This window comes from Argentina silus (assembly GCF_951799395.1).
Source record: "Argentina silus genome assembly, chromosome: 7".
Classification (NCBI taxonomy): Eukaryota; Metazoa; Chordata; class Actinopteri; order Argentiniformes; family Argentinidae; genus Argentina; species Argentina silus.
In genome coordinates this window covers 13404391-13416890 of record NC_139661.1, presented here as the reverse complement: position 1 = coordinate 13416890, position 12500 = coordinate 13404391, and the positions used below count along the sequence as shown (strand labels likewise).

At 48.7% G+C, this 12500-nt stretch overlaps 1 protein-coding gene across 1 annotated transcript in view; it reads left to right on the top strand.

Annotated features, from left to right (window-relative positions):
• The window catches only part of ntrk2a (neurotrophic tyrosine kinase, receptor, type 2a), a gene marked incomplete at both ends in the record, with an annotated part of 43374 nt that overhangs the window by 27171 nt on the left and 3703 nt on the right, over positions 1-12500 (top strand). Inside the window, 4 exons of the mRNA XM_083672923.1 lie at positions 3056-3238; positions 8231-8361; positions 10436-10608; positions 10834-11080. Of these exons, the coding sequence (XP_083529049.1) occupies positions 3056-3238; positions 8231-8361; positions 10436-10608; positions 10834-11080 (734 nt within the window). The remainder of the gene's footprint in view (positions 1-3055; positions 3239-8230; positions 8362-10435; positions 10609-10833; positions 11081-12500) is intronic.

Below are 12500 nucleotides of genomic sequence, written 5' to 3'. Positions count from 1 at the left end.
AATGCCTGTGTCTCCCTCCCCGTGCTGCCGGCCTGCGGGGGCTTAATGGCGGCCTCTAATCTGGCCTCTAATCGCAGCACCCATGGGGACCAGGCGCAGGGGAGGCTGGCTGAGGCGAGGCTCTCAGCGCATTAGCGGTGCAGAATGAAAGAGCTCCTGTGTCGAGCCCAAGTGTTGCTGCCGCCACAGAGAGAGATACTGGAGCAGTCTGGAGGGTCAGGTTAGAGCTGTCTGGAGGGTCAGGTTAGGGCTGTCTGGAGGGTCAGGTTAGAGCTGTCTGGAGGGTCAGGTTAGAGCTGTCTGGAGGGTCAGGTTAGGGCTGTCTAGAGGGTCAGGTTAGGGCTGTCTGGAGGGTCAGGTTAGGGCTGTCTGGAGGGTCAGGTTAGAGCTGTCTGGAGGGTCAGGTTAGAGCTGTCTGGAGGGTCAGGTTAGAGCTGTCTGGAGGGTCAGGTTAGGGCTGTCAGGTTAGAGCTGTCTGGAGGGTCAGGTTAGGGCTGTCTGGAGGGTCAGGTTAGGGCTGTCTGGAGGGTCAGGTTAGAGCTGTCTGGAGGGTCAGGTTAGAGCTGTCTGGAGGGTCAGGTTAGGGCTGTCAGGTTAGAGCTGTCTGGAGGGTCAGGTTAGAGCTGTCTGGAGGGTCAGGTTAGAGCTGTCTGGAGGGTCAGGTTAGGGCTTTCAGGTTAGAGCTGTCTGGAGGGTCAGGTTAGAGCTGTCTGGAGGGTCAGGTTAGGGCTGTCAGGTTAGGGCTGTCTGGAGGGTCAGGTTAGGGCTGTCAGGTTAGGGTTGTCTGGAGGGTCAGGTTAGAGCTGTCTGGAGGGTCAGGTTAGGGCTGTCAGGTTAGGGCTGTCTGGAGGGTCAGGTTAGAGCTGTCTGGAGGGTCAGGTTAGGGCTGTCAGGTTAGAGCTGTCTGTAGGGTCAGGTTAGGGCTGTCCAGAGGGGTTAGAGCTGTCTGTAGCGTCAGGTTAGGGCTGTCTGAAGGGTCAAGTTAGAGCTGTCTGGAGGGTCAGGTTAGAGCTGTCTGGAGGGGATAGAGCTGTCTAGAGGGTCAGGTTAGAGCTGTCTAGAGGGTCAGGTTAGGGCTGTCTGGAGGGTCAGGTTAGAGCTGTCTAGAGGGTCAGGTTAGGGCTGTCTGGAGGGGTTAGAGCTGTCTGTAGCGTCAGGTTAGGGCTGTCTGAAGGGTCAAGTTAGAGCTGTCTGGAGGGTCAGGTTAGAGCTGTCTGGAGGGGATAGAGCTGTCTAGAGGGTCAGGTTAGAGCTGTCTAGAGGGTCAGGTTAGGGCTGTCTGGAGGGTCAGGTTAGAGCTGTCTAGAGGGTCAGGTTAGGGCTGTCTGGAGGGTCAGGTTAGGGCTGTCTGGAGGGTCATGTTAGAATTGTCTGGAGGGTCATGTTAGAGCTGTCTGGAGAGGTTAGGTTAGGGCTGTCTGGAGGGTCAGGTTAGGGCTGTCTGGAGGGTCATGTTAGAATTGTCTGGAGGGTCATGTTAGAGCTGTCTGGAGAGGTTAGGTTAGAGCTGTCTGGAGAGGTCAGGTTAGAGCTGTCTGGAGGAGTTAGAGCTGTCTGGAGGGTCAGGTTAGGGCTGTCTGGAGGGTCAGGTTAGAGCTGTCTGGAGGGTCAGGTTAGGGCTGTCTGGAGGGTCAGGTTAGAGCTGTCTGGAGGGTCGGGGTTAGGGCTGTCTGGAGGGTCAGGTTAGGGTTAGCGTTAGAGTTGGTGAATCAAGACCTCCCTTCCATTTCAACGTCCAGAAGAAGCTATGAGGGGGGGCCTGGGGTGGGGTGGGGGGGGTTTTGGGGTTGACTGTCTGAAATAAGACGGCTTGATACCATTCCTCATTCCATTTCATGCATTACAATGAGCCCGTCCTCCGATTTCTACCTCCACCAGCCTCCCCTGGATCTACTGTAAGTTGAACTTCCCAAAAGCTTTGTAGCACTAAGACCATGGCTGTGTTCCAAAATGCGTTCTTGCACACTATCTAGAGTGTATGCCAAGTATGGTCTATGCTCTAGATAGAGCACAAGAACACATTTTGGAACACAGCCCATGTTAGACTACAAATGTTAGGCTATGGACTACAAATGTTAGGCTATGGACTACAAATGTTAGGACACCAAACTATGCTATCAGTTATTACGGATTGAGTTCAAACCGGATAGTGATTTCATACGTACACATTTTCATCCGTTTTCTGATAGCTTGGCCTTGGTCTCCGGCTGTGGACTACAGATGATTCATAGAGCTGCTGTTCGTAGGTTAAGGGGAACAGTCAATGTCAGAAATATGATATTATGCAATATAATCCATATGCGAGGCGGTGACAGACCTCTGCTGCGACTTGCTCCTGGCTGTTGATACAGGTTTGGGTGGAGGCCCTCTGCTGTCACAAGCCAGTAATGGGGGTACAAGAATGGACTAATGAAAGCATCCACCCTCACTCTTCAGATCTCTCTGTACAACACACACACATACACACACACACACGCACATGCACACACACAAACGCACATGCACGTACACGCATGTACAGACACACACACACACACACACACACACACTGTTGTTTTTGGAGCAGTAAGCCAGAGCTGTGGTACATTCCTCAGAAGGAGGAGGCAGTGGAACATGACAAAAAAACAAAGAGTTATTGTCTCTCAGGGTATGAGGCCTCTAGGCCTGCTGAGTGTGTGTGTGTGTGTGTGTGTGTGTGTGTGTGTGTGTGTGTGTGTGTGTGTGTGTGTGTGTGTGCGCGCGCTTCAACAGGCGTGACGGACAGCGAGGGAGTGGACCTGGATTCTTGACTGTCATTCAACTCACAGCTCCTCACCACATCCTCCCTCCCCTGCCTTTAACAAATTATTTTGCCATCACAAGTTGAATCTCGTCAACTCGGTTGTTGTGTAAATGTTAGAAGGGCAGTGTCGCCCCTCTCCTTTTTCATCCCTCTTTCGCTCTATCCTTTCCCCCCAAACACTTCTAGCTCACTGTACCGTACGTACTGTAGACAATCCTCTTTCTGCTCTCCTCTTCTCCTCTCTCTCTCTCTCTTTCTCCGTCTCTCTCTCAGGAAACTCCTCTGTGATCAGTAACGATGATGACTCCGCCTCTCCTCTTCATCATGTGTCCAACGGCAGCAACACCCCGTCATCGTCGGAGATGGGCCCTGACGCCGTCATCATCGGCATGACGAAGATCCCCGTCATTGAGAACCCCCAGTACTTCCGCAGCACCAACATGAAGTCTGACACCTGTGAGTACACACCAGAGTCAAACCGGAGTCAAAACGGTGTCAAACCAGAGTCAAACCAGAGTCAAACTGGGGTCAAACTACAACTATATGAACCTCCATCTACAGAATGACTTACACCACTAGTTATGTAACACTTAGAGTTACATTACATTAAGTTGCACAATAAAGTCTGCTATGCACCACTGAGAGCCCACCTGCGTCAGCGTAGTAGAGGTGGTTTGGAATCACGCTCTCATGATGAGGTAGCCCTGCCTGAGACATAAACTCAAGTAGTAGTTGAGGATGTTCTGTTAGCCTAATTGTAGATGCTTGTGTCTCTCACGTGGGAGGCCTGGGTTGCAACCCATGAGTCCAGTATGCTCGTGCTGGGTAAGAACAACAATCCCCTTGAACAACACAGGGTCATCATTTGATACATGATACACCATGAGGGACACTATAGGGACCAGCCTGACCAGCGTCCTATTGACAACCTGACCAGGTCAGAACCTAAAACTGACCCTAACCTAATTCTTACCCGAACCTTAACCCTAACCTGAACCCTAACCCTAACCCTAACCTTAACCCTAACCTTTACCCTAACGCTAACCTTAACCTTTACCTTAACCCTAACTCTAACGCTAACCCTAACCCTAACACTAAATCTAACCTTAACCCTAACCCTAACCTTAATCTTAACCATAACCTTAACCTTTACCCTAACCCTAAGCTTAACCTTAACCCATCCCATTGACAGCCTGACTAGGTCCCTAACCCTAACCAAAGCCTAACCCTAACCCTAACCCTAACCCTAACTCTAGCCCGACTAGGGCATAACCTAAAACTGACCTAACCCTAACCTTAGCCCTAACCTTAACCCAAACCGTAACAAAACTATAACCAATATTCATAAATTGAACATCAGTTTACTGGTCAGGCTTGTCCCTTAGGTTCAGCCTGTCCGCAACAGAGAGAGGCAGTCAGACGAGGAAATTTTTGGTCTGAGCGCTGACGTCACCACGGATACCCCGCTACGCCAACACACAGACACACACACGCCATCTAAGAGAACCCTCCACACCTGCATGTGCGTACGCGCGGGTTGCCATAGCAACACCCTCCTCGCTGCCATGGCGATGGCCTTGGAACTGCTGATACAATGTGTCGAGTATAACAGGAAGATCTGTATGCGTGCGTGCGTGCGTGCGTGTACGTGCCTGTGTGTGCGTATGCCTGTGTGTGTGTGTGTGAGAGAGAGAGAGAGAGAGAGAGAGAGAGAGATGTGTGTGTTTGTTGTAGGTGATGCCTCTTTAAGGACTTTCTGAACAGATGCTGATCAGAGGAAGTGATAGCCAGCTATGCTAAGACCCTCTGTGTCTCTGGGACACAAACACACTCACAGTCTGGCAGGAATACTGCTAACGCATACTTTTAAAGAGCACTGCAGGACGGATGGAGAGTTCAACAGGCATCTTCATGAGTGCACACGCACACGCGCACACGCACATGCACACACACACACACACACACACACACAATACACACACACACATACGGCTCCTTTGACGTAATGTATGACCTGGCCCTTCAGACGGACATTATAATTATTGGCAGGAGTTCAGGCTTTGGCCTTGTCTCACGGAAATTAACGTGTGTGTGTGTGTGTGTGTGTGTGTGTGTGTGTGTGTGTGTCTGTGTGTGCGTGTGCGTGTGCGTGTGTATGTGACTCCCATTACTCTTTATGTTGATGACTGTGGGGAAAGGGGTTAATATGGGACCCTCCTTCAGTGGTCTCTGTAAAGGACCACAAAGAGAGAGAGAGAGAGAGAGAGAGAGAAGAGAGAGACAGAGGAGAGAGAGTGAGAGAAAGAGAGGGAGATAGAGGGAGAGAGGGGGAGAGGAGAGAGACAGAGATTTATGGAGCATAGACAAGTATATAACATCAGCTAGTCAATGATACTCAATACTGTACAGCTGTGTGTGTGTGTGTGTGTGTGTGTGTGTGTGTGTGTGTGTGTGTGTGTGTGTGTGTGTGTGTGTGTGTGTGTGTGTGTGTGTGTGTGTGTGAGGAAGTGATAAACACTGTAGGTAAGGCGTTCTGTCAGGGGAGTGGGTGTGACTGTAATATCTTAAAAACAGATCAATGACCTCCATTAGTTTGTCCACTCCATTAGAGTGGATGGAGCTCATTAAAAACAAGAGACACACACACACACACACACACACACACACACACACATGCATGAACACACATGCACGTACACACACAAATGCATGTACACACACACACACACACACACACACGCCAAGAATGTACTGTAAACTAGCGTGTATATCAACGTAATGACTGAAGGAGAACCACATAAAAGGCTCAACAGAACTCCTCTTCTCCTTTGTTAGTTTTATCCTCTCTGAAACACTTTTTCCTCCTCTCATTCTTCCCATCCTGGTCTCTAGGGGCTTACTGTTTGTGTGTGTGTGTGTGTGTGTGTGTGTGTGTGTGTGTGTGTTTGTGTGTATGTGTATTCAGGGAATAAGGATTAACATCAAACTGGAAAGTCTGATTCACACATGTATTCTCGTTAGGTTGTTTACGTGAAGGCCCCTCCCCTTCTGTGTTCCTGCCTCCAGTCATTTCTCCTCTTCACCCATGACATCATCACACAGAGACAGGCCTGCACCCCGTCTCCAACCACCCCCCCCATCCCACCCCCCTCCCGACCATCCCCCCAAAAAAGAAGAGAGAGGAGAGAGGGGTGTAGGTGTAGGGGGGCAGGTCTCATTAGCTAAAACTCTAGAGAGGAAGAGAGAGAGAGAGAGAGAGAGAGAGAGAGAGAGAGAGAGAGAGAGGAAGGGAGAGAGAGGGAGAGGGAGAGAGAGAGAGGAAGGGAAAGAGAGAGAGGAAGAGAGAGAGAGAGAGGAAGAGAGAGAGAGAGAGAGGAAGGGAGAGAGAGAGAGAGGAAGGGAGAGAGAGAGGAAGGGAGAGAGAGAGAGAGGAAGGGAGAGAGAGGGAGAGAGAGAGGAAGGGAGAGAGAGAGGAAAGGGGGAGAGAGAGAGGAAAGGGGGAGAGAGAGACGGAGGAAGAAAGAGAGAGAGAGGAAGGGGGGATGGTATTGCATGGGTACTACTGTATGTCCCATGGGGGTTTGTTTATTACCTACTTTAAAGGAGTGGGCTGCAGGTGCACAAGCTGAACACATCCTTCAGGTTCATCATGGAACTGGTAGAACAGGGAACAGTGAATGTTGAGTAATTGAAAGGAGTCTAGAATATTTTTTGTGGATGTTGTTAAACCTTATCTAGCATTGTGGATGGCTGCATCATATTTGTGGGTAAAGAAAAAAACAAGACATTGTTAACGATGGTGGTCGCTTGTGGCTGTTGAGGGGGGTCGTCCAGGGAATTGTGGGTACTTAACTCCCTGAGTGGTTGTTTTGGCAGATGTGATGTCAGCAACAGGTTAAGACAAGCACACACACGCGCGCAGGCAGGCACAAACACACACACACACACACACACACACACACACACACACACACACACACACACACACATACAAACACACACACACACAGACACAAAACCAAACAGAAGCCACGGTCTTGAGTGTGTCTGTTAGGTTGTAATGGGCCTCCACTCTCTCTCTTTAATATGGGGTAATAAGGTTCCCAGTAAGCTAGTGCAGATCGATGCAGCTTCAGAGTCTAGTCCTGTGTAATGCAATAGCCCGAGTGGTGAGCTTTTCTTCAAATGCATTTCTTAATCAGATCACTGAGAAATCTGGACAGTTTGTGTCCGGGCCCAGCCAAAGACAGAAACCTGCTGATGAATTTGTTGTGTTGTTGCTGGAGCGAGGCTCGCGCCAGGCTGGGAGGTCTGTAAGTTGGCCCAGAGTATCTATCTGTCTGGGGGGAAGGAACACAGCTCACACAGGGAAAGAGATAGGGCTCCGAATGGATCCCTGCTGCCTCCCGTCCGTGAGGAAACACTGGTGTAACGAGATTGGATTAGTCTAAGCAGGCTTTTCACTACTTTGCTTCCATCAATCAAGTCATGTCAGGTCAGGGGTTTGTACAAAGAAAGGTGTATTTTAAGAGTATTCAAACAAGGCCTGGATCGAGGAGAAGCTTGTGTGACGGACAGGGTTCAAACCCGGGTCTCCCACGTGGAAGACACAAGTGTCTACCATTCGGCCAAGAGGACATCCTCAAGGTCTGAGGGAGACGCTTCAGTTCCCATGTCTCAGGCAGGGCTACCTCATCACACGGCTCACTGAGAGTAAAGATCTAGAAGAAGTTCGCTAGCACGATGCTACTGTACGACACAAGCTCCCAGAAGGAGCCGCCATTGGACCGTTACTGTGATGTCACAATATACTATCTACTTAGAAAAAAAGGGTCCCAGTTTCTGATAGAAGCATAAATGTCCATTTATTTAACCTTTATTTATACAGGGGAACCACACTGAGACCATGTTTTCTACTGTGCATATGATAATAAACACTTTGAATCTTGAACCAAGGCCTCTTTTGCAGGTGCACCCTGTCCACAATATAAATACAATCTCAAAACAACAAGTTCAATATACAACACAGTAAAATACAGAAATCAATAAATCATATAAAACCACAACATTAAAACATATTTAAAAACATAAAAACTCAAGAGAAACAGTCTTTCATCAAACAGGTCCTCAATCAACATTTTAAACTGCCTGAGCGGCACCAGAATATCAAACTGTAATGTGTTTTGTAGATTGTTCCAGCAGTGATTGTTCCAGCAGTGATTGTTCCAGCAAGTGCACCAAAATAAAAGCGTATTTACCCGATTCGGTCGAGATATAATTGAATGCATTTTAAACAATTATATATCACATAAAAAACTGCATTTTCTCCAAATGTAATCACTCATCCTAACCAATAGCCTACTGTATGTGTGTGCTAGCCGTGTGCTAGCCGTGTGCTAGCCGTGTGCTAGCCGTGTGATAACTGTGTGTCTCCTCTCTGTCTGTCAGTCGTGCAGCACATAAAGAGACACAACATCGTGCTGAAGCGAGAGCTGGGAGAGGGAGCGTTCGGGAAGGTGTTCCTGGCGGAATGTTACAACCTGTCACCTGACCAGGACAAGATCCTGGTGGCTGTTAAGGTAACAGTAACTTCCTGTCTGTATATCTAGGATCTTGAGTGACTTCATGTCATATATATGTATATATATATATAGAGAGAGAGAGAGAGACAGAGAGAAAAATGTACTTGAAGATTAAAATCATTATATATATATATATATATATATATATACATCATTTACGCTATATATATATATATATATACACATAAAAAAGAAGTAGCTAAATATCATATTATATTTAGTTTTTACCCCCCCCCCCCCCCCGTATCATGGTGTGTGTTGTCTCTGCCAGTGGAGGGTTTGAGTCGCTGAGTACTTCAGCTACCCCACCGCAAGATGGTTTATGACTTCCTGCACACATATCTGTGTTCTTCAGTGACCTACTGTAGAAAATTTATATTTATTGTCTTCAGTGACATTCAGAACTTAGGCCAATATCCATGGTAACTGATACTATTCAGCGTCTTTCAGAATGTGTATCTATGGTTACTGATATTCTGGGATGGGATGGGATGGGGTATCATGTTTACCTGGTCTTCAGCGCTCCTGGCTCCAAGGTGAAGCCTAGCCTTCAGGGGTCGTATACAAAAGGACTGGACAGGGCTTTCAGAGGAAAACCTAGTGAAGGGATTCTTACCTCCGCGAGGAGAGCATTCCAACGCATGCTGTGGTGAAACAAGATCCCACTGGAGAGTTTTCATTAAAAATACATGACCTGGGAGAGACTCCCCTCCTCCCTCCTCCCTTCCTCCCTCCATCCTTCCTCCCCCACCCCTGCTTCCTCTTCCTGTCACCTACAGTACTCTAAGTGTGAAGTGAGTGTGTGTGTGTGTGTGTGTGTGTGTGTGTGTGTGTGTGTGTGTGTGTGTGTGTGTGTCAGAGTAGCAGTTGCAGTACTGTATTTTGTCCTGCCATTGATGATAGATGTGATGCTGCACTTTCAGAGCAGCGGCTTCACAGTGTAACTGTACTGGCAGTAATAACCACTAATGATCACAGTTTAACAAGCACACATCTGCCCCAAGCCATATACAAACACGCACGCACGCACGCACGCACGCACACACACGCAGGCACACACATGCACACACACAGAAATACACACAGACGCGCAAGCATGCACACACTCACGTGCACACACACACACACACACACACACACACACACACAAACACACACACACACCATGTAGACTGCCATGTTTATGGCCGTGTATGCTAAGGGACTATCCATCACATACTGTACACCCGGAAAGGCTGGTGGTTGATACCATTCCTCATTCCCTTCCATGCGTTACAATGAGCCCATCCTCCGATTTCTACCTCCACCAGCCTCCCCTGTGGCCACCCCGTCCTCCGGGCAACTTAGCAACGCAGGTCACAGGGTCGACGTGCGGCCGGCCTTAATCCTCCTCTGTCCTGCTCTTATAGGTGTAAACAGATCCCTCTTCCTCCTCTTCCTCCTCCTCCTCCTCCTCCTTCTCTAGAACACAACCCCTGTATAACCATGTCACATACTGTAAAGGGAACATCTATTATTCATAAACAAGCATTTCTATATATTTCTGTAGATATGAATATTGGCCCCCGTATCGCGTTCCGTCTCCTGAAGCTCCCCTAGCCTAAAGTCATGGCCTCTAGAGCACCAACAGCTCCTATGACAGCATCTGTGCTGAATGGTCAGGAGAAACACAGATTAGTTACAGAGTGGACCAGGAACACGCTGGTGTAAACAATCACACACAGTAATCACTTAGAACAATATAAACAGTCTGACCTCAAGTCTCCCAGCCTGTCTCCCTGGTCCTGGCCAGTCATTTCACATTAGGTGCTAAGTTACTGCTGTGTAATTCATTTTTATGCTAAGAGCCACTTATGGTTTCTCTTGGTGGACTTGAGCCAAACACATCTCACACCCGAGAATATGGATAGCTCCAGAAAATGACTTGTAAGCAGTAGTAACACTCTGTGTGTGTGTGTGTGTGTGTGTGTGTGTGTGTGTGTGTTTGTGTGTGTGTGTGCGTGTGTGTGTGCGCGCGTTTGGTGTGTGTGTGTGTGTGTGTGTGTGTGTGTGTGTGTGTGTGTGTGTCCAGACTCTGAAGGAGGCCAGTGAGAACGCCAGGAAGGATTTCCACCGGGAGGCAGAGCTTCTGACCAATCTGCAGCACGAACACATCGTGACGTTCTACGGAGTGTGTGTGGAGAGTGACCCGCTCATCATGGTGTTTGAGTACATGAAGCACGGAGACCTCAACAAGTTCCTCAGGTATGTGTGTGTGTGTGTGTGTGTGTGTGTGTGTGTGTCTGTGTGTGTGTGTGTGTGTGTGTGTGTGTGTGTGTGTACTGTATAAATGTGTGAATGCGTCTGAAACTGTGTCGATACCTACAAGTTGATTCCTTTCTTTCCATCCCCTCTCATCCACTCTGTCTTCCCCCTACAACCCCCCCATCCCTCCTCCCCCACCCCTCCCCCTCCAACCCCCATCCCCAGGGCTCATGGGCCAGACGCGGTGCTGATGGCGGAGGGTCAGACCACCCGTCCCATGGAGCTGACCCAGCCCCAGATGCTCCACATTGCCCAGCAGATTGCAGCAGGGATGGTCTACCTGGCCTCCCAGCACTTCGTCCACCGAGACCTGGCCACACGCAACTGCCTGGTGGGGGAGAACCTCCTGGTGAAGATCGGAGACTTTGGCATGTCCCGGGACGTCTACAGCACTGACTACTACCGGGTGAGTGTATGTGTATCTCCTTTTTTGACCCCCTTTTACCTCCTCCTTCCCCCTCCTCCCCACCCTCCCTGCATGGGCCTATCTCTCTCTCCCTCCCTCCTTCCTGCCACGCATTTGCATGATTCAGTAGGTAACAGTAATACACTGGGCCGGCATTGATCGATTTATAGACTGTTTCCCAGGGCTCACTGTGTTTATTAATGAAGTTCTGCTGTGTATGAAACACATCTGTATGCTACTGTAGGATGTTGACAGCAGGGGAGGCTGGCAGAGGTAGAAATCGAAGGACGGGCTCATTGTAATGCATGGAACGGAATGAGGAACAGTGTCAATGATGACTACATAGATATGACTACATAGACATGACTACGTAGACTTGTATATATAAACTAGACTACATAGACTTGTGTATATAGACCAGACTACATAGACATGACTACATAGACTAGACTACATAGACTAGGCTACATAGACATGACTACATAGACTAGGCTACATAGACTAGACTACATAGACATGACTACATAGACTTGTGTATATAGACTAGACTACAAAGACTAGACTTCATAGACTAGACAACATAGACTTGTGTATATAGAGTGTATTGAATGTGGATGTGAGTGTTTAGAGGTGTGTGTATTGAATTTGTGTGCAGATGTGTGTGTATTGAATGTGTGTGTAAATATGTGTGTATTGAATGTGTGTGTTCCTATGTAACTAGTCTTTAGCAGTAACAGGAGCTGACCTCCAGCAGTGCTGAGTGAGCACACACACACATCCGGCTCATGGAGAGGGGAGTGTGTGTGCGTGTGTGTGTGTGTGTGTGTGTGTGTGTGTGTGTGTGTGTGTGTGTGTGTGTGTCGTGACTGACAGCACTCTGAGGGGACGGATAGAGAAGGAAACCTAAACCTATGTATTAGCTCTCCTAGTCTGTCTCTGAATCTCTCTTCTGATTTGTCCCTTCATCTCTCTCTCCCTCCCTCTCTCTCTCTCTGCCTTCAAATATACTATCAGTGGGTGACGACACACACTCACCCATGCACACACACACACACACACACACGCACAAGCACACACGGACACACACTCTCTCACACACACACAAATACACACATACATGCGCATACACACACACATACACACCCCTCCCAGCTCTCCCCACCTCCTCTCAGTAAAACTAACCACTGGGGCTGTAGCCATGGCAACGGGCTACGGCAGCACAGAGCATGAGTTATATCAAACAGCCCTCATGAAGAAAAGCAATTAAAGAACTATCAGAGAGAGAGAGAGAGAGAGAGAGAGAGAGAGAGAGAGAGAGAGAGGATGGGAGAAAGAGAGAGGGAGAGAGAGAGAGAGAGAGAGAGAGGGAGGAAGAGAGAGGGAGAGAGAGAGAGAGAGAGAGAGGGAGAGAGAGGGAGGAAGAGAG